This window comes from Passer montanus, unplaced genomic scaffold, assembly GCF_014805655.1.
Source record: "Passer montanus isolate IOZ18808 unplaced genomic scaffold, ASM1480565v1 scaffold21, whole genome shotgun sequence".
Classification (NCBI taxonomy): domain Eukaryota; kingdom Metazoa; phylum Chordata; class Aves; order Passeriformes; family Passeridae; genus Passer; species Passer montanus.
Window position 1 is genome coordinate 4,573,521 of NW_024366703.1, and position 22,249 is coordinate 4,595,769.

At 34.8% G+C, this 22,249-nt stretch overlaps 1 protein-coding gene across 9 annotated transcripts in view; it reads left to right on the forward strand.

Moving 5' to 3' along the window:
• Positions 1–22,249, forward strand: part of DNTT (DNA nucleotidylexotransferase) — a 129,513-nt gene that overhangs the window by 60,352 nt on the left and 46,912 nt on the right. For all 9 annotated transcript variants that reach the window (XM_039708822.1, XM_039708818.1, XM_039708825.1 and 6 more), the window contains 4 exons: positions 7,070–7,240; positions 8,552–8,623; positions 11,374–11,497; positions 12,598–12,730. In XM_039708822.1, coding sequence (XP_039564756.1) covers positions 7,070–7,240; positions 8,552–8,623; positions 11,374–11,497; positions 12,598–12,730 — 500 coding nt within the window. The remainder of the gene's footprint in view (positions 1–7,069; positions 7,241–8,551; positions 8,624–11,373; positions 11,498–12,597; positions 12,731–22,249) is intronic.

The following is a 22,249-nucleotide window of genomic DNA, read 5'->3' on the forward strand; positions in this document are numbered from 1 at the left end:
AGTCATTAATAGGCAGCAATGTGGGTGCAGCAGGATTTATATGTCCTGATTTCTTGGGAGAGGCACTTCAGGGGACTTGATTTCTGAAGAAATTGAGTAATCCTTTTTTAATCTTGAGTCCTGTTCTGCATATATTTCATCATGAAAGACTACTTATTAAAAAAAAGTAACAGAGATATTTGAGTGCAGTTCATGAGGAAAAAGTGGTGGTTTAATATACTAGGTGAAATTTCTATGTTCAAATGTCTCATATTTCCTGTCTGTTGTAATAACCAGAAAATAACTTGCAGAAAGTTACAACAAACAGTTTTACACATGGAAGAAGCTACGTAAGGGTTGACATAAATTGCAGATGTTAAGGTTTTGTTATTGCATTCAGTATGGGGCAAGTCCCAGTCAAATTATTTATGAGCTGTTGTGTAGTAAGGCTTGTGGTGTGAAGAATACACTAAGAATGTCAGATGCCAAGGAGTAGACACTGGAACCATGATTCATTTCATGGGGTAGGGATGCAACTGCTTCAGACTGGCTCTCTGTGCAGTCTTTGGGTCCCAGTGTCCCCTGGCCTCGGGGCTGGCAGGCTGGGAGCCCCTGCCATGGGCTTTGCTGACCTGGCTGCTCCAGGAATGCCCCTGAACACATCATCCTGCTCACAGGTGAGCTGTGGCTGCTCAGATGGGCAAAGCTGCAAAACAAAAGAGCAGATCCTTTGAGAAGAGCCTGTACCTTAGCAAGTTTCCTTTGTGTTTGTCTTAAATATTGACGTTATTATGGAATATAATATTCCAATATTGTTCTCTGACTTATTTGTAGCTATCTTCCCTCTCCCACTAAAAATATACACTTGGAGGCTGCATTGTGTTTTCTTGTGCTAAAATAAAAGGAGTCATTCTGCTGTGCCCAGGAGGCGTTGTTGGTTTTGAATACTAATATCAGACTGCAATAAAATTCAGAAAGACATTCTTCTGTGAGGAAAATACAATTTAATTCTTACAGAGGAAACTAATTAAGTCAGAGGCAAATGGTTCTGTGATTCTGGGGCTTATTGCTAATGCTACTAGATGTTACTCTGCTTTGGCTGTTACTCATGGTAATGAGAATGTGGATGTTTAGCATGGGAAAGATGCCTGCTTTCCTTTCCACTCTGTTAGAGAAAAATAAAAAAGAAATATTTCTTTCTTCTTTTGCATCTACCAAAGAATGTATCAGTTATGCCAATGGCTCAAGCAGTTATTATTATTATTATTATTTCATTTTAAAACGTATCTCAGAAGATCCTCAATTTTAGTTTTATAATGAGCTTGGGAGCTGTGTAGTAGAAAACCACTAACTGCATGTATACTCTTAATAACAGGTAGTGTCCCACTGACACAGCTTGCTTCAGTAAAAATTCTGCAGACTGCAGCTCCGAATTATCATGTGAATGTGTGCAAAGTGTATACCTATTCAAAATTAATTGATTGTTTGGTGTAAGAAGTAAATATGTATTCAGATTTTTAATATAAATGGGAAGGTGCTTTGTAAAATATAGAGTACAAACACATCTTTACTTTTCAGCAGTTTAAATTTGTATGATACATTAATCTATGTCACTTTCTTTGACCATATTAATGTATGTAACATATATGTATTTTATATTTCTTATTACACAGCACATCTATTATGTAGGTCATTGTCATGTGATTAACACTTGAGCTGCATTTCTGTGCTGTGTCAGCAGGCCTTTTTTTACATTTGTATTGTTTTCTTGTATATAATGTGGACTGATATGAAAACTTCTCATGAATTTCTCTCTGTTTCAAGAAATGAACTTGTTATTGTTCCTTAATATGAGGAGCAACTGGAAATAATATGTTTATTTCTTGTAAAGGTGTTTATGCAGGGACCCTGAGATCATGCATATTATGCTTTTTTGTTACTTTCTCAGCTCCTTTGTTTTTCTAGCTGATGTAAAATAACATGATAAAATCTTAGAATCTGGGAAAGTATTGGGCATTTCAGTCCAGATACAAAACCAAAAAAATCAGGCTGAACAAAAAGGGGTAATTTTATTTATTTGGAAGTCTCTTTAGTCAATATTGCAGGCTGGCCTAAATTGCTTAATTCTTCTTGAAATAAGCACCTGGAAGTATTTGTTTTCTCTCTCAGCCTATACAAAGGTTATTCACATGCCAGATATTTCCTCCTACCAAAATACAAAATTGAGATTTACAGTGGTGGAAGAGAGAGGAAAATGATTTGAATGAAAGCTGAATTCTAATACTTTGGTTTTGAATGGTCATCAAACACTAATGATGCTGATGTGATGAGAAGTAGGACCTGTCCTTTGGATTTGCAACCTACTAAATAAACAAGTAGAAAAGAGTGATTGAGAGGGAAAGCAGCTTAAGTCAAATTGCTCTTCTGAGTATAACAGGTTCTCAAACACATACCATGTAAGATTTTTGGGTTGTTTAGTCACAGTGTGCTATTTAGCTCTGGCAGATTGAACTCACTTCTATAAATGCGTGTTGATATTTTTTAAATTTGTTTGCAGACTCAAGAAAGATAGGGACCTTTTTTTATGAGAGATGCTGTACAAGCACGTTGTGAAAGCATTCAAGCCCTGGAGTGTTCACAGTCCTGATAGAGAGTAAACGGAAGAGAAACAATGGTAGTGAGGTGTGAAGCAGCTTTCCAAGGTCTGGCAGCAAAGCTGTGAGTGCAGGCATGGCTGTAAGACAAGTGCCCTCTCCATGAAGCTGTAAGAAATTATTTACAAAACAGATGAGCTTTAAAATATGGGGTTTTTGTGTAATATTTATGATTTCTGTTCTAGCAGAGTCTTACATTGAGTTTATTAAAGACTGTTTTGCAAGTAGCAATGGACCAGCTCTGACATTGTTGTTGAGAATACTTTGAAATAGCACATGGGACCGTTAATTTGTTTTGCTTTTCTGCATGACTTGTAATCTGATAATCAGGCTGAATGTTATTGGGTCAGCTGTTCAGCAGACAGAAAGTAGCATGGTCTTACTGATTATTATTTTTTTCTGAGGATCGGTCTCATATATTAGTTGAGAATCTTTCACTTTTTTGTTGGTTTCACATGAAACCAACAGTATTTTAGTCTGCATTTTTTGCATATGTAAGATGATTACTGGTAACTTTGATGATATTAATGATATTTTATCTTAATTCTTAAGTACCAGATATTAAACGAGAGTCAGAATTCCCCTCTACATCTGTCACCTTTCTTATTTTGAACACAATTCAGCAAAATCTCAGTGGATCTTGGATCTCACCCACTGGAATCTGGAAGTGCATTTAAACCCCGCATTTTTGCATGGTCCAAGTCTCGCCAACAAACATTCCACAATTTCAGAGACAGAAGTAAAATTTTCAATAACTGAAGAACTGAAATGTAGCCCAGCTCTGTTGCATATTTAATTAGAGCAGACTATGCAGAGTACTGTGAAGATAATGAAATTCTCATGTGCTGGAAACTGGTACTTTTTAACAGGTAATCTGAACACTTATCTGATTGATGAAGTGAAGGTGATGTGCTTCATGTAAGACATATAGTAGTTTAGAATAAATGGTCAATAACTTTCCTTTTTATGTCACCATAAGCTGACTTCACGAGAGATCTATTAGATGGTAAGTTTTTATTAAATAATATTAGATTTTTCTTCTCTCCTCTAGAATATTACTCAATATGAACTATACTGTTTAATAGACAGCAAGTCCAGGTGCTGTCTTTTTAAATAAAGAAATGTTTTATTAAAAAGAATGTTAAAAGTAGCTTTATGTTAAAAGACATCTGTAATTAGTTGCTGCATTTGCAGGCAATGTAGTTTTTTTGCACAGAGAATAATGAATATTCAATATTCTTTAATTGTTTATTTTCAACAGCTTAATGAGCTTCACAAAGGCAGGAAAACACTGAAAAAATGTAAACTAGAGTCATGAAAATGCTTTGATTATATTTTCTCACTGACTATCAACAGCCTCTGAGTAGAATGCTCCATGCGATTGTATTTTTCAGTGGTGATGGTGACACAACTTTTCTGAGAGCTGCCCTCCTGGCAGTGGGAGGGGACTGACACCTCTCTGCAGCAGGGCTGGTGCTGGGACATGCAGACACAATTATCACAAGGGCTGATTATTCCATGTAGAACACTTCAGATGTGCATGTGAGAAGCTGCCTTTTGGGAGTGAGAAAAAACACCCCAGGACTTTTTGAACACTCCAATCAAGAAGATGGCTTTGCCAGTCTCTGCCATTATTAACACATGCTACTGAGCAGCTGCTTTTGGGGAACCACTTTTCTGGCTATGTTTATCAGTATAGACTATTTAAACAAGAATGTATCAATTATATTTTTTTAGCTCTGCCCCTGATTAATGCTTTTAGTATTAACTGGAAATTTTTTGGCAAACACTGCTTTCTTGAGTAGTTGTGTGTACAAGTTATAAAGAAAGAAGAAGAAATCAAAAGGAATCTTAATTTCGTGAGTTGAACTGTTAATCTCACTTGAAGCAACAATTGACATATTCTATTCCAAAGTAAGAAAGAATCTTTGAAGCTGATAATGAATAAAAAATATAAGAACTTGGCAGAGAATCCAGAAAATCTCACAACAGAGGAAACATCTGAGTTCTATTACTGCACTTGTAAAATGTATTTCCCTATTTGCTTTGCAGTAGTGTCTGTGCTGTGTCTTTTCTTCCATATACAAACTGGGATGAATCCATGTTGCTTGTGACCTCAAACTGGTAGTTTCACCTTTTTCTGCAATGAAACTCTAATGGGCCTGTATTACCAAAAATTGTGTAATTACTTACAACATAATCTGTCAACTAAATAAACATCTTAAATGTGGGGAAAAAAAAAGGACAGTTGAATAAATCCAACAATTAGCTACTGCAAGAGATTTAGAGACACATGTTAGGAAGCTAAAGCTTGTACATTATTTTTCTAATAGATTGTTTTTTGGGGTTTTTTTTGTTTTTTGGGGTTTTTTTTCCTCCCTCAAAGGAGCATTCTCTTTCCTCTTTTTGATTCCTTATACCCAAGGGCAAATTGAATGTAAATGACAATTGAAACCTCCAGATCAGGCATGTTGCAACATTCCATAAGCTCTTTCATGGAATGTTATGAAAACGGAATTTCACAGCCCTTACTAATGAGGGTAGCTGATAAATAAATATGCAGCTTAGGGAAGGATTCTTAGAATGAGACAAACAAAGGTAACTGATTCTTAGGGAGACCAAGGAGTGGAGTTATACTGGTGCTACAGGACAAAGCAAATTGTAGCAAGCCCTATTTTGAGGCACTTTAACATATTAGTGCAGAAAAAAAAAAAGGGGTCTCCTCTTTTTGTTTTGTTAAAAGGAATGTTTTGCAAATCCTAGGGTAAGCAAACAATGTTTTCTTGAAATTTAAAGTGAAACCTTCATTTTGTTTCAATTAGACTGTAATATTTATTATATAAACAACTCACCATGTCAGATGGTCTAGTTTTATAGAACTGACCCAACAATGAAATATAATACATAAATAATCTACATTCATTGTGAAAGTTATGTTTAATTTTAAGAAATTGTTCTATTTTAGTGATCTAGATGATGGTAGCTCAAGTAAAATCTTGTTGTTTAAATGAAACCGTATTTATTCAATGTAAGGTGATAGATGTTGTTTTCTATTCCATAGCTATAATAAAGAGCTGACTTTACTGGATTTGCTGTCATGTCAGTGGGCTTGGGACAGATCCACCTGGAGATATTACACATGTAGCATTTAGAATGTACAAGGCCTGCTGGTTTTTACTGGCCTTTATCTTCCAATATAAAACATACAAAGGAAATCTAAATTTTTTTTTTCTTTAAACTATATAAACTGTATATTCATTACAAATGAAATTAATATTGAGGCTAAACATGAGGAAAAGGACACTTAATCTTTTTCCTTCCTACTTTCCACTGCAGTCATTGCTCTGGTAAGCCATTTGTTGTGTCTTGATTTTACTCACATCTATTCCAGAAACATTTCTGAGCAGGCACTTGGCCTACAGCTCTGGGAAGGGGTAATTGCAGGCAGATGCACACTGACAGCCACTTCTCTGGCTTCTAGGTAAATATTCAGAACAATAGAACTCTCTTCTAGTAGTGGTCCACTCTTAAGCATTTCTGAAGAAATCACTTAATTTTGCGTTCTTGGAAGTTTTTGAGGTTTGTGAAAGATTTCACTCAGAACTTGTTTTTCTAGCTGCTAATTGAATAAAAACCTTCATACGTTCTTAGGCTATTCATAAAATTATTTTGCAACATTGGTTCCCTCTCAAAAGCTGATACTCTACAGTGGCAAACAGCAACAAAATTCCTCTACACCACTATGTGGTCTGTTCCCTGCATTTAATTTCTAAAATTCTCTGCTATTAAATAATTTTTAATATAGTCTGGGAGAAAAACAGACATCATATGGATGATTTAGGAAAAAAAACAACTATACAGACTTTCCTCAGGTGTTTTTGGGTGCAGTGTTAAATAAACTAAACCATAGATAGCTAAAGAGCCATAAAGAAAAGGTGTTTGTATTTGCAAGGTTATACATCTGAAAAATGAAGAAAAGGATAATTTGTTCCCTAAATTACCAAGTAGAAGCATGGCTACACATTCAAAAAGATGAAAGTGGTTTCCAGTATTGCTACAGATTCCTATTTGGTGGTATCTGAAAATGCAGATGTTGCATGCTGATCTGCTGGATTACTTATGGTTGGGCATAATTCTAAAAATTAAGGCTCTATTTGACACTGAATTATAAGATCCACATGGAATACAGAAGGCAAATCTCACAAAATGGTTTTAAGCTTGCTTCTGAAATACCATTTTCATGATACCTGGTAAACTTCAAGTTGCTAGAAAATTGGTCTGCTTTTTTTTTTTTAATGAACTCCATCTTTTCACTGTAGTATGAAGAAGTAATTATTGAATTAGCATACAAAGTAACCTTTCTAAGGAGCATACTGAATATTTTAAGCTTTTATTAACTTTAACCTTTTTTTTTTCTTTGCCTCCCCCTGTCCCAGGATGCCTTTGAGGTAATGGCTGAAAATTATGAGTTCAAAGAAAATGAAATATTCTGCCTGGAATTTTTAAGGGCAGCTTCTTTGCTGAAATCTCTTCCATTTTCAGTAACCAGAATGAAAGATATACAAGGGTTGCCCTGCGTGGGAGACCAAGTCAGAGATATCATTGAGGTAATGTACTTCTGAATTATCTGCCAATTGATTCTTTTACAGATCAGCATTTACAGGTCACGGGGAGGAGCACTGGTACATCTATGTGTGTGTACAAACCTTCTGCATTACCTGTAAAAGCAATGCATTATTTATGCTTCTAACATAGAAAAAAAAAGAATGAAATTATTTTTGGAAACCTTTTGTTGTAAAACAAGGCTCAGTCATGGAACCCCCACTCAAAGGAATGAGGGTAGCAAGTGAATAAATACAAGGGAAAAAATAAAGTAGTGTCAGCTTTGCATGTAATTTCTAAGGGCTCACTCTGGAATGCAACAGGTTAACTGTTAATAGTTTTGTTCATGTGACTTCTGCCCTTGGCAACATCACTTTACTCACCTGAATGCTTTATTAGAAATATATTTTTTGTGGAAGTGGTAAATATTTTAGTACTTTAATGTTAAATCTTACCTTGCTACATTATAGCAAGTTATATATAGTTATAGCAGAGCCTTTTAGCCAGGTGATGGATGAACTCTACATTCTTACTGGAACTTGGAGTATTCCTTGCATTTTCCTTTAATTTTTAGCCTTTTCAGGACCCACATCTGCGAGTGCTGCTGTTGCAGCAGGCAGCAGCTCAGGGGTCATTGCTGAGTGTTGTGCAGTGCTCTGCCTCCTCGTTTCCCCATTCCACCAGTTAAAATGCAGCCTCTGAAGGGCTTTTAGTACCTTCTGTGTGGGGGCTGGGATTGCAATTGTGATCCCACAAAAAATAGGATGGTTTGTTGGGGTTATATTGGTGGTTTTCTTTCTTAGTGTTGTTTTGAATTTTTATCAGAAAGACTAAAAGTATTGTACACTCCAGAAAAAATGTATTTGTTCTTACAATGGTCTTACTTTTGAAAGTAGAAAACGTAACCAAATAATGGAATCTAATTTTCAGGACAAGTCATTGATAGCTTGTGATAAATAACTGCTTTCTGGTTGTGACTTTATGAGTAAATAAGTACTGTGAAATATATTCCATGGTCCCAGTTTCTACTTCATCCTTGAGTAAATTTATGAGTAAGTAAGGACTGTGAAATTTATTCTGTGGTTCCAGTTTCTCCTTCATCGTTCAGTAATTTTCTTTCTTTAAAAGAGCTGCAGAATTTGATCCTAAGGGACTAAAACAATAGGCTTGCCAGGGGTTCTCTTTATTGATTAATAAAGATTGATTAAAATCTGATTAATAAAGATTGATTTTAGATTATTTCACTAAATCTTATAATTGTAGTAAGATCTTAAAATTGATTTAATTTTTTATAAGTAATATTTTTCTTTGTTTAGGAGATTATTGAAGAAGGAGAGAGTTCTAGAGTTAAAGAAGTGTTAAATGATGAGCGATACAAGGCATTTAAGGTAAATCCTTTGAGTTTTGTTGCTGCTGTTTAAAATTTCCCTCCCTTTAGTAGAACTTGGACAAAGCTTTCAATTTTATTTTAATGGGACAACCAATATTAAGTACAAGGAAAGACAGGTCTTGAATGAAAAGAAAGGGAAATTGAGAAACAGTGACAAGGAATAATGTGAAGTATCTTTCTATTTTTAATTAATGTGATGTATACATAGTTGCTCTTAAGTAATGTAGTGCAAGTTACTCTTTGCTGTAAGTTGAATGTGATGTTGGTTTCATTTCTGCATCAGCTGTTTATAGTTTTAAAATGACTTAATTTTATTCTGGAATTAAGAAAATACCAGGTGAAAAAGACGGCTCAGATTTATTGTAATTCTCTTTTCTGTGAGGCAGGAGGACTGGAGCTGTTTCTTTCTTAAGCACATTGTACAGTCTTAGTCACACAACTTCATAGTTGCAGGGAATCTAAACCACATAAATACTGCAGTTCCCATTACTTAAATATTTATTGAATTCTCCATTAGAAACATGTAAGATGAACAAACAAAAAAAATTTGTCTTCATTTTTGATCTCTGCAAATACCCTCTATCTTCAGAAAAATTAAAACAGAGTAAAACAAATGGGATTGTTTAACTCTCCCTGGCATCACTAATTTTTGCTTCAGCTATCCAAAGGCTCTTCCATTCTCTCTGACCTACAATGCAGCTATGGAAGGATGTTCAGAGACAGCTGTTGATGCCATCTTTAGCAATATTCAAAAAGAGGTGTAAATTCACATGTGTAGCAGGATTCAAGAAGCAGACTTGCTTATTAATGCATGATTGCATTACAGCATGATTGAGGAACAGCTACTAAATCTTATACTTCAAGGTTTAAGAAAATCTCTTGGAGATTAGAATAAAACCTATCAGGAGACAAATTACCTCAAATACGCTTTATGCCATGTTTCACTAGCAAAATTACAACAAACTTAGGTGGTCCTACCTCTTAGCTGAGCATACATTTCAATGTTTTGTCTAAATTAGTTGTAACCAGTTGTTTCCAATTTTTTAAAATGAGATTCTAAGAAGAATCTCATATTAGTGAATTCCTAGATTTTACTGTTTAGCATAGTCCTGGTACCTGCTGCTACACTTATCATGGCTTGAAAGATCACTGCTGGCCCCAGGGCCACGGTTATCAAATGGCTGAATTAAATTATAGTCAATGTTTTAGATGTAGGGACATGAAGTGACAGGGTCAGTTTGCTTTCCTACCGAAGTGGGTACTGCAGAAAGTGAGTTTGTGTAATTGGTTTCACCAGCTGAAAAGAAATGGGCTCCTTGTTAATTGTGCTGTACTGCTGGAAGCATCTCTAGCATCTAAGAACATGGTAAATAACAATGGATCTTAGGAAAGAAAGAAAAAACCACAATTTTTCTTTTCCCCCTGAAAATTTGGGTGCATAGAATCCTTTTCCTGTAGTTGTCTCAGTGTTAATTAAGTCTCCTAGAATCATTTAACACCCAGCAATAGACCCTTTTGAAACTATTTCAGCACTAGCAAAAACATTAAAAGATAACAATCTAAGTATTTAAAAAATCATATCCTTTTATAAGCACCCATGATTCAGACAAAGAGTAGGTAATTTCGTACATTATATACAAAATGTAGGGCAATTCCTATTTAATATTATTAATTAATTTGTTTTTTCCCTTTTTAAATCTTAATTATTTCCAAGGAATTAATGTCTTCACAAAAACACAAAATAAAGCTAGCAGGCTTGGAATTCAGAGGTTGTAGATTCAATGGAAAGGAGCAGTTATTCATGTCTTACTCAGCTACTCATTGAATTCTATAAAAGTACAATGCAAGGTGGAGAGCCACAGTACTGACAAACTGAACATAAAGAACCTGCTTTTAGGCAAGCATGAAAGTTTTCCCTCTTCTTTCATATCAGTGTTGATCTGAGATAGTGATCCAGTGAATAATGCTTACAGCTTCTGCTTTACATCCTTTCATGGGTAATAACTTAGTGAACAGCATTGCTTTGTAATAGATGGAATATGACCACACAAAAGTTTCTGGTGGACTGGTAGATTTTGTGGTGTTTTAGGTTGTTTTTTTGTGTGTCAGATTTTGGTTTGTTTGGGGATGTGTGTGTGGGGTTTTGGTTTTTGTTTTGGGTGGGTTTTTTGAGTTTTTTGCTTGCTTTTTGTTTGTGTTTTGGGGGGGTTGGTTTGTTTTCTTTTTTTTTGTGTGGTTTTTTTGTGGTTTTTTTTTGTTTTGTTTTGTTTTGTTTTTGTTTTGAGAGCTGGTAATGCATAGAGCACAAACCCATAATGTCAGTCAGATTCTGAAGATAAACTTGTGACATCTCTTGTTCTATCCGGTCAGTGTCAAGGAATCAAGCTACCTAATGTTGCTGTTTGATTTCTATTAAGAAATTGAGTAAAAATAAAGAATACTACCCTTATTTCAAACCTTAGTTAAAAATCTACATTTTAGTAAATTACATAAAGGTGCAAGAACTACTGCTGTATTTTTGTTTGGATTTCATGTTAATGAGAACTGTCCACGCATAAAAGCAGCTCTCTGTTCAATGTAGTCATGCAAAGAAGGGAAGCCGAATCTGTTTGTATCACACTATTTGTCTTCAGCATAGGCTTAACTCTGCCCATTGCTTTCCTTGAGAAACCTTGTTGTTGCCTACTTATTATTAATTCACTGCTCCTTTAGAAAAAAAACACTGAAATGTTTTTCTACTGACCTTAGCAATTTACTTCAGTCTTTGGAGTGGGAGTGAAGACATCTGAGAAATGGTACAGAATGGGTTTGCGAACTGTGGAAGAGGTAAAAGCTGACAAGACCCTGAAGCTGTCAAAAATGCAGAAAGCAGGTAAGGTGAGGTGTCATAAAAACTTCTATCTCAAGTTCTAAGAACTTGATAACAGAATCACAGGGGAAGGCAAAGCTCATTTAGACATCTGTTCTCTTGCTGCAGTCTTGTGAATACTGAATTATTAGGTGAAGATACTTGGACCAGCTGAGCTCCTAATTATAAATGGTGTCATCTAAAACATAGGAATATGCATATTTTTAAATTGCTTGCACAGATACCAAATGAAATCTCTTATACACAAAACTATTAATGGTTCATTATTGCACAGGTTGTGAGAAAATTACAAAATTGGGAATGCCCAGAATTACTTTTCAGAGGAGATCTATCTCCCTCAAGGCAGCCCTAATTTACTGATAAATCTAGACTTGTAATAAAGTACTTATAAATTTTTTCTACAATCCTAGCACATCTTAGCCTTAAAATATTAAACATGATCACATGAATAATATTCCTTCCCCACAGATTTTGTGTGTATGCACTGTTTCCCTAAATAAATGAACTCATTTAAACTAAGAAATTAGTTACATTAAGGAAAACATATTTTATAATATGACGTTAAAATAATGTAACTATTTTTGCACTAAATTTGTCACCTCAGACTCCCTTGGATTAGATTTCTCATATTTGTGCTCCTTTGTCCCTCTTTCTTTTACATGTCATATTCAAATGTGAAGCAAGCTGCCATACTGGGTTCCTTCAACACAAGCTCTGTGATCAGAAATAAGATAGCTGGGATATTTCACATACTTCTGAGCTCTGTACTTGTGTAGAACACCATTATTTTGGGAAGACTGCCTTTTGAAACAGTACATCCAAAAATGCCATTGATGGGAGCTGGTAGGGAAGTCAGAGTAATTTATAAATATTCAGGTCCTAAGAAAGTGGAGCAATTATTGTGATTGCTGCGTTGACAAGTTACATGACAAATTATAATGACAAAAATAGATAAAAACTCTAAGGACAAAGATGAGGGAAGAGGCTGTCTTTGGCCTGTGATCCCTTGTACCCACCTCACCTGTGATTTGGGTCTTGAATAATGCTGTGTATATTTTAATGTTTCTGTGGAGTGATCAGCACTTTTCTCTTTTGATTTCCAGGGTTTCTCTACTATGAGGACCTTGTTAGCTGTGTGTCTAAGGCAGAAGCAGATGCAGTGAGCTTGATTGTCAAAAATACTGTGTGTACATTTCTACCAGATGCTTTAGTTACCATAACTGGTGGTTTCAGGAGGTGAGTGAAAAAAAATGGAGGTCACTTGGCTGTTTTAGCAGGTGCATAAAAAAAAAAGATATTTATGTCTTGGAAAAAATTAAAGAAGCTTGGTGGGAAAGTATCAGCGTTTGTTTTCAACATTTTTTGTGGGTTTGTTTGTTGATTTTTTTGGTTTTTTTTTCAAATAGGAGAGGAGTTCTATTATCTATTCTCATAGAACTCAAAATATACAATTCTGTGACTCTCATGCACGTAGAACTGATAGGGGAGCAAAAGACAGAAGAATAGTGATAATTAATGTATCACCTGTGTGCTTTAATATTGTAAGCCTAGATAGGTCAGACTCAATCCAGTACTAAATTATAAGCCTTTTGGCTTGCTTATTATTGTGGGGAGATATGATAGTAATTCTCTTTTTTATTGAGAAGAAGCTTTTGTATCTCTAAATGGGTGTATCAAGACAGAAGAGAAATTATTTAAGTACCTATTGATGCCTACTAGTGGGTAATTCTGTATACTAATTACATGCCTTTAACTGTATAAGAATATATTGAGCTATAGGTTTCAATATATCAGTCGTAATGATGTTTTACCAACCCATGGAAAACAAATGCTACAGTGTAGGATTTGCAGATAACTTGATGGATTGAGATGCCTCCTTCAGGCACCTATATTCTAATTACTGAATTCCAATAGGGTTAACTACATCTGTTCTTTTTTGCCTGTCTGCTGCAGTGGAAATGCTCTTCAGCAAGATGTTTGTGTAAGCTTAGTAGCTCACAGTTTTCAATTACCAAATTATTTTTTCTTCCTTTCATTATTATAGAAATATTTTAATAAAATAGGCAAGTTTTATCATTTAAACAATTCCTTTATTCTACTCCTTGTACACTGCTAACATTAGAGGAAAAATAGCTCACAATTGCTCTGAACGATGTACTGATTCCCCAGGATCCAGATTTACCTTGCTTTGTATTCCTGTTTCATAACTTGGAAAAAAAATTAACAGTTGATTGTTTTCCTCTAGATTTTTGATTTGAGAGTTGAAATTCATGAGTCTCATAAAGCTTACTATGCAGGAGAACTGGATGAATCAAAATGAGCAGAACTTCCATAGAGACCCGCAGCTATGGAGATTCAATAGAGATGAAAGATGAAAGTAGAGGTGAAAGTTACATTCTTTTCCCTAAATCTATTTCATACACACATGGATGGATATATTTATTGTGTTACTAGATATTTCCCTTTAAATTCCTCAAATGTCAAGAAATCAGATGATGTAGAAATTCTTGTAATCAAAATTAAGAAGCATAGTATAAAAGTAAAGTAACTAATAGGTTTTGTTATGTTTTATTTTAAATTCCAGCAAACTTATTAATAGACTTTTATTTGGATTGATTAATCTTTCACCTCTAGTCTTTTGTATGGCTTATTTACCTAGTCTTGTAAAAAATAATAGAATTATGATGGCAACCCTTCATATCTTTCCAATTTGAAATAATTCAGGAGCAGAAATTAATAAATTAATGACATCTAGGTAAATTTATCCCTCGCTTTCCTACAGGAACACTTCGCTAACTGCTGTAAAACATTCCTTGAGTTTCAGTGAGTATAGTTTCAATTGAGATGTTGGGAGAGTTTTTCTTTTTCTGTCAACCTTTCCCAGCTCTTATCTGGGTCATTTTGAAACAGAAATTGCAGCACTGTAATGCATGGAAATACAGAAATAGAGCAATTGTAGTTATAAAATAAATTACACCCACATGGTGTAGAATGTATTTCATTTCCTATTCAGGTAAGGTGTCAGGGAGAGTGACTGCAGAGAAGGAAGAATCAAAGATGCTGATAGTGCAATAAAAATCATGCCATGGACAACGTTATTAGAAAGCCTGAATTTGCCATGCAAAGTCCATTTGAATTGGCATAGTATTATTTTCAGTGCTCAGCCTTTCTTATTTTGAGATTTAAGCTAATGAGACAAATTCTGAGTTGGGAATAGCACCTCATAAATTACATAAGACCCTGAGGGTGAAGTATCTCTTCTTACATACACAGAGGCCCTGGGATGGGGAGAAGAAACCCCATATTCTAATAAGCAAAATCCCTGATAAATAATGCACTTCTCCCAGCTATATCCAATGCAGGAGTGTAGTTTAGGCTAATGTGTGTTATCACTTTTAAATGAGTTAAACTGAGGACCTGACAACTTTTTTTCTCGTGGATATTAAAAGAGTAATTCTATTCCATGAAAAGAATTAAGGAGATTTCTGTAGTAATGGCATTATCTCATTTTATGGATATCACTGCATTTTACAGAATATTTTATTCCTGTTAGCAGTATGTTAATGCCATTAATAGTAATATTAACATTGTTGTAGGATCATTAGTAATGACAAGTAGAAAAATAACTTCACAGTAAGTTTCATGGACGGGAAACTTATAGAGGAGAACTTATAGAGGAGGGGTTTTCCCTTTTTTCCTCTAGTTCCATATTAGTATATGGCTTCAGAGAAATTTCAAGAAAATGTTGCCATGCACTGGACCATTATGATATTCTGTAAGATCCTGGGTTTTAGCTAACTTGATTTAGCTGCTGATACTTGGTTTTGTCCCAAGATGTGATCTAAGTGGAAGGTTTCATAAGAGTTTGGAGGAAGCACTATATCCTATCCGTAGTTTATAGTTTCAGTCTCTTTACTGGTTGTTCATATCTCAATACATATACCCAAAGCCTCCAAATTTGGCTGGAAAAGTTCAGAAAAGGATCTGGAATAAGAATTACATACAGCAATAAGAATATCTTTTATATACATAAGAACTGCATTTTCAGAATGGTTTTCTGTGTGCTCTGTCCATATGAATCACAAATTATTTACAAATTAGGGCTCAGTTTTATTGTGCTGCATGTAACACAGTTGTGGTTAGCTTTGCAGCAGTAGAGTTGTTTCTCCATGATGTGAGGACATGGTTGCCATATCACCATAGGAACTTATTTTTTAAAAAATTATTTAGAGATCCTCTTAGTATTATTATTTCACTTCTTGCTTTCTCAAATATTTACTTAGACACACTCTTGTTGGTTTCTCCTACCTTAGTCTTTAGTGAAAGTGAAGTAGACTAAGGAGAGGCTTTGTTTTGCGTCGTTTTTCATATTGCAGTTCTGAAGAAGCTGTTCAAGTGTCTTGGGCATTGCATCATGAAGAATAACTAGTGTATCTTGTCTTTTTTTATTTTTATGAGAGGTTAATTTTTCCATGCTGTATCAGTCTTCAAGGAAGTTTTATTCCCAGTCTCTCTTATTGTTAATTCTGTTCTAACATGAACCTGAGTGTAGATCACTATCTCCTTGCTTGAATTTTTTATTATCTTTTAGAAATGAGGATTTGATACTCTGTAACATTTGTAGATAAGAATTATTAATATAAAAGCAATGAGGAGAGCAAAGGACAGGGTGACTGTGTTTGTCAGGCACCACTGCCATACTTTTGTATATTACAATGCAAAAAATTCTTTCCTGTGTGCAGTGACATTTCCTACAAGGCAAAGGAATGCATAAAGTAATGACACGGGAGAGGATTCTGCTCTTTCCTGTTCTGTACCAAGAAAATAATTTAAAGATATCTCTTCTTTCAGTCTTGGAGATAAGATGAAATAGCTGAGACAAAGAAACACTTTGAGAGATTATTTTACAGGTCCATGCAGTGATAAATAACCAAGGTTATTGTGGCACCTTCATTTCAGAAATAAGACTTCTGTATGGCATGTGGAATCACATTTATCTAACTGTGCTGGCACATGCTCGTAAAGGAGAGACTGTGAGATTGAATGTCTGAAGAATATTGCGCTTTCCAAGCTTTGGAATATAAGCAAGACTTTGTGCTTTATTTAATTGAGCTTGTTGTGTGGATTCTGACTGCACTTCTTGATAAATCATAGAACATCTGATCACAAGTTCTGATCCTGATAAAAAGCTCTATTTTGATATTGGATATTCCTAATAAGAGTATTCTTTTGGAGGCTGCAGATCTTCTGCAATGCGGTTAGAGCTCCTGACATAACACCAAAATTTTTTTAGGTTCTCAGAGTAAATGTATTTGAAATGCTATTATACAAATTATTTTCTTCCTCCTCAGATCTAGGATTAAAATAGTGCTGGACTTACTTGCTAAACTATTAGGATTAATTTTGCAGAAGATTCTTGCAGTAAGATTTTAGGCAAACTCCTAAGCAGAGATTGCTTATTCTACTTTGGTTTTTTCCACTCAGAAACACAAACTGTGGTAAGAGAAGATATAAACTGTATACAGGTACTCAAGTCCAAATACTGTAATTTCTGCTCACTTTTTTTCTACTGCTGCTAAAAGAAGTAGATTTTTTTTATATGCTGGTATTTAATTTTTTCCAGGGAGAAATGTGCTATAAAGGAGCTGTGAGGCAAGCTGCTCACTGAACATTCAAGCTGATATGGTAGTTTGCACACACTCAAATTTAAGCAGATCCTGGAATTATTCTAGCAATTATTCCAGCAACAGACTGGAGAAACTCCTTGGCTATCATTCATGAGCACAGCCTTTCCTCTGATAAACTGTAGCCAACTTTGAACGAGAGTTTTAACCTGGAGACGTTCTAATCTGATCTGGCTGGTTTTAAAGCTTAGAAAAACAGCTTTACCTTCCCAAACTCCCTAAGATTAGAAATGTTTGAACTTGAGGTGTTGCAAGTAAAAATATTCTCAGGCAGGAGTTAGAAGTACTGCAACTGTGAAAGAACAGGGATCATCACAAGTTTCTGCTTTTGATTTTCTGTAATCCATTAAAAATTAAGTTGGGAAAGGAGAAAATCAAATTAATGGCTAGCCAAATCAATTTAAAAGATAATCTGTTGGAGTAATTCAGAGACTTCCTTTTGTCATTAGAGCTTTGATTATTTTCTCAGTCATTTCATCTATTATTAGCCACAATGAATCATGAAGTAGAAACTGATGAATAAGGTATTTGGGAGTCATAGACAAAAAGAACTTTGTAAGAACCCATGAAACTTAATAAAACTGAGCACTCAGCAGAGTGCATACTTTGAAAGTCTTTCAAAAACTTGTTGATTCAAAGTTTTTTACATGCCCTACACTACTTGACCCTTTCCTACTTTCACAGACTTTTAGCTCATTAGAAGGATGCTGTTTTGCTATGTGCCTCTCTTATCTCTAAAACTAGTTCAAGTGGTGGGTAAAGCATAGAGCTGGAAGTGGAGGTGGCTGACTTCTGCAAAGCCAGAAGTTTTACAATCTGTATGTAGAAAACTCCCTGCCTTAGTCTTACAGTTTCTGTGATCACCCTGCGCCTCTGGAATGCATTTGTAAGAGCCTTTACAATGTTTAGTGTTTTCTGTTTCCTATCAAGTCTGATGGTGACTGCTAGTCAGTAAGCCAGAGCAATACAAACAATGTTATAAGGCAAGATATGAAATCTCAGACTGTATTATTTTGGGACTGTTAAACAAAGTCTCTTGTATTGATGTTTTCTTTTCTTTTTAAGCTTAATTGGAAAAACTGAGATGGAAAACCAAAACTGGGGTTTCTATTTCCTTGTCAGGCTGTCAGTCTGAAATTGAGTTATGATACATGATCAGATTTGTTACCATTTTAATCTAGACAAAATTTTCATTTGAAAAAAAAAACCCAACAACTTTCACTGATGAAAGCTTTAAAAAGTTACTGCATTGATGAATGTTTTGTGCTATTAACAATATTTGTCATTACAGTGTATAGGAAATATTGGAGTAGAATTTTCAAACTGCAAAGGCAAACTTGTGGTGACAAAGCAGCATATTGCAGGTACACTACTAGAGGTAAGACAGGGCACTGTCTTAAAAATAGATTATTTCTTTCCACATTTTTATGTCATGTTCATTTGATATCCAAATGAATTGAATGTTAAATGTAAAACAAAGTGAGCAATTACTAGAATAGAAGACAGTTTATATCTAAAAGAATAACAGAATAACAGCTAATAATGTTATTTAAGCAATTTTTCTCTTTTTTCCTTTTTTTCTTCTTATTTGCCCTGTAAGGTCACTTTCAATCATTTTTGCTATGTAAGGGCCAGCCATTTGGCACTTTTAGGTTTCTAAACTATATGGAAATGTTTTTAGAATGCTTGCCACTGCATAAAACCAAAATGTTAATGGCTTCACTAAGTCAAATTAAATTTTAATGGCCATAGTTTAATTTTTCTTTCAGCCCATTCACATCCTTTAAGCAGCAGTAAATGTGATTCAGTTGTCTTCTAATATCACAGCTGACCTGAATAGCCTTTTCAATTAGACTTTTAGATTAAGCAGATCTGATACATTCTAAATAAATAAAGATCTCTTTTTATTGGTTAAATGCTGATATTCACAGCTCATTTAATCCATTTACAGAGATGCAATGTCAAAAGAACTTTTTTTTTGTGCAATGCTAGTGATAATGTGCAGAGATGAGAAAAAAATTCACATCTTTGTTTTGTCAGTGAATGGAAATTAAGGAAGAGGAACTCAAAAAGATCTATTTAAAACTTTAAGAAAGATGCATGACTGAGAAGTGATGAAAATTTTTTGACAAGGAGTCACATTAAAAGCATTTTATGAAATGGTGTGAAGAATAGTCAGTTAACAATGCACATTTCAGTCAGAAATTTATTCTGACTTCTTACGAATAATCTTATACCTAAACAGTAGATGTCCAATGTTTTTTTTAAAGTGGTTCAGTCTGTACTAATGTAAAATGTTTTAATTTAATCTTTTCATGGATTTAGTGTTTACAACATAGTATGCCTTTTACATACACCAAAAGTGATAGAAATTGTTAGAAATCTATCATAGTTCATTCAAAAGCATCTTTGATGTTTCCATAATTCTGTTTGATGTTTGTTCTCATTTTTGGATGACAGTGTCTCAAAACCTTCACTATGTGACAGAGATGACTCACTGTGATAAAACCTGCCCTGTGTGTGAGGGCAGGCATGGGGGAAGGGGCTTCTGGGTTTACTGCTCAGCATGAGACCCAAGAAAAGCCATCTGGGGCATCTGATGTGCAGAAAGCTGGGCTGAGCGATTTGCACTGGCTGTGTCTCCTTTCCAGTGGCTTTGCTTGTTGAAATGCAAGAGAATGGTGCTGTCATTAGCTAAATATCAGCACTGAGTGCAATTTTGCCATTTTGGTAGCTTGTGTGTCAGACGATAACTAACAGCTAACTTGCTTTCTCCTCATGTGAAGTCCCAGCTGAGTAAATATCAGCACTGAGTGCAATTTTGCCGTTTTGGTAGCTTGTGTGAGTGTCAGACGATAACTAACAGCTAACTTGCTTTCTCCTCATGTGAAGTCCCAGCTCTGAAACAAACACCAATCCCTCATGATGGCTGGCTCATTAGACCCACCTAAGTGGAAAGCAGCAGTGACAGCTGTCAGTACGAATTACAGCACCACCAGCTCCAAACTGCAGTGGCTTCTGCAGTGCCTCTCCTAAAGATAATATACCATTAGAATTCCAAAAAGTGAAACTGATTTTGCATTATTTACACAATTTTCTGGACAAGTTTTGCCAAAGTGAATGTTTTGAAAAGTTATAAAAGGAGTATGATATTATTTATAGTCCTACTATATCAGTGAAATGTACTTAATAATGCATATTCTACTGACCATTCCCACTTTAAAAGGTTAGCAATAAAAATTGTTGTGGTTTTTATTATGCTAGGTTAACTGAAAACTATTCATTCATCATTTTAGAACAATTAGCATATGCAGTGGTGGTTACTATTTGCATTATGGAAATTAAACATGTAATTGCTAAGTTCTGTTATGACTTACCTTAAAAACACTGCTCTGGTGTTTTGGAAGGGGAAATGCTTCCTCGAACACAATTCTTCCAATATACAAGTACATAATTTTCAGTGAGCATAAAAACGTATTAAATTAATTCAGTAAAGGTCTTTTGCACAGGACACAGGCGCTGTTGCTGAGACAGTCTGATTAAGACACCACATAATTAAAAAAAAAGTCACATCAAGTCTGACCGCCCATGGTATTATAACACATAATATAGGGCTGAGGCAGGGAGGCAGGTTGCATGTACAGAGCATGTACTAAAATTGATTTATCAGTATAATTTAATAAGCTGGAAAACCTGCTTTCTGCATTAGGGTTGAACTGTTGCTCTTTGAATGTTCTGATAGTTTGGGGATAGATTAGTGTGATAAGGCATGGGGGAATAAAAGCTCTTATGATTAGAAGGGAAGCTGTTCAGATAATTGGTACCTAACATTAACATGTCCAGAGATGTATTCATAGACTGAAAGAGCTTCATTTTCAAACTCTGTAGAAAGAAGGACAAACAGTTCTTTATGATAAAGACTTGTGCAAGATCAGTGATGGTAACTGTAGGACTTTCTGTAGTAGAGTCATGTTATATGAGCTGCAATCAATTTGAGGTGTATAAGATAGGGCTCAAGCAGTTTGCCAGACTTGTTCTTTCTTGTGATATAGATATATTACATAGGGTACATAATAAAGGGAGAATATGACTAAGTAATTTCCACTAAGTTTTGAATTTTATTGTATGCTTCATAATGCATAAGAGAGTCTAAATTCTGTGAGGATTTGATTCATTCTTTTTGGAATTTTATCTTAGTGACTTTTCAGTGATATTTGGTTTGTTGTTTGTTTGGTTTGGATTTTCTCTTTAGTTCTAGGGGATAGCAGAATTTTTATATTGCTATTTGTATTGCAGGCCAAAACATACCAATAATGTTATGGAGCAGCTCTCTGCCCAGAAATGAAATTAGTGAATGAAGTGAATAATACATTTATGTTTAGGGTTACTTGTAACATATCTACCAAAATATTTATGACTATTTGTTTTCTGTGAAAATTTTCAATTCTCAATGAAGACCTCTGCAGAAATGTAATTATTTGCCTGGTAGGGGTTATAATTCAAATGTGTGGTGTTTTTTTGGTTTTTTTTTTTTTTTTTTTTTCTTTAGCAAAATGAATTTTCCAGTTAGAATTTCTCTCTCATGATTAGCCTCAGTTATAGAAATGTCATATTTATGTGGTGTCATTTCATCTAAAGACAAGGGAATATGCATCTGGAAGAGATAGTCAGAAGTACAGAAACCTATGTGAAGCATCACAATGCCTTTGCCAGATCACTGAAATTTTTTGATTTAAACAACAAATTGAATTGACAACTTATATTAAAACATTTCTGTCTCATTTATTTTCAACTGTCCACCTAAATCCTTTTGCTTTTTCTCATTTTCTTGGCCAGCTCTCCTAAATCCTCACTGTGAATAATAGATTGAGTGATTAGAGAGAGAATAAACAACTATAATTATCACTCAGAATTTGTAGCAAAACCAAATGTTTCAAGTTGTTAGTGAGGGGTTTTTAAAAAGTATTTGCATTTTCTGCCTGTTACATGGATATTATGGGGAGGCATCATATTTTGAAGTACTTCTCTGAAGAGTAACAGTAATTGGAAAGTCTCTTATAGACATTTGACA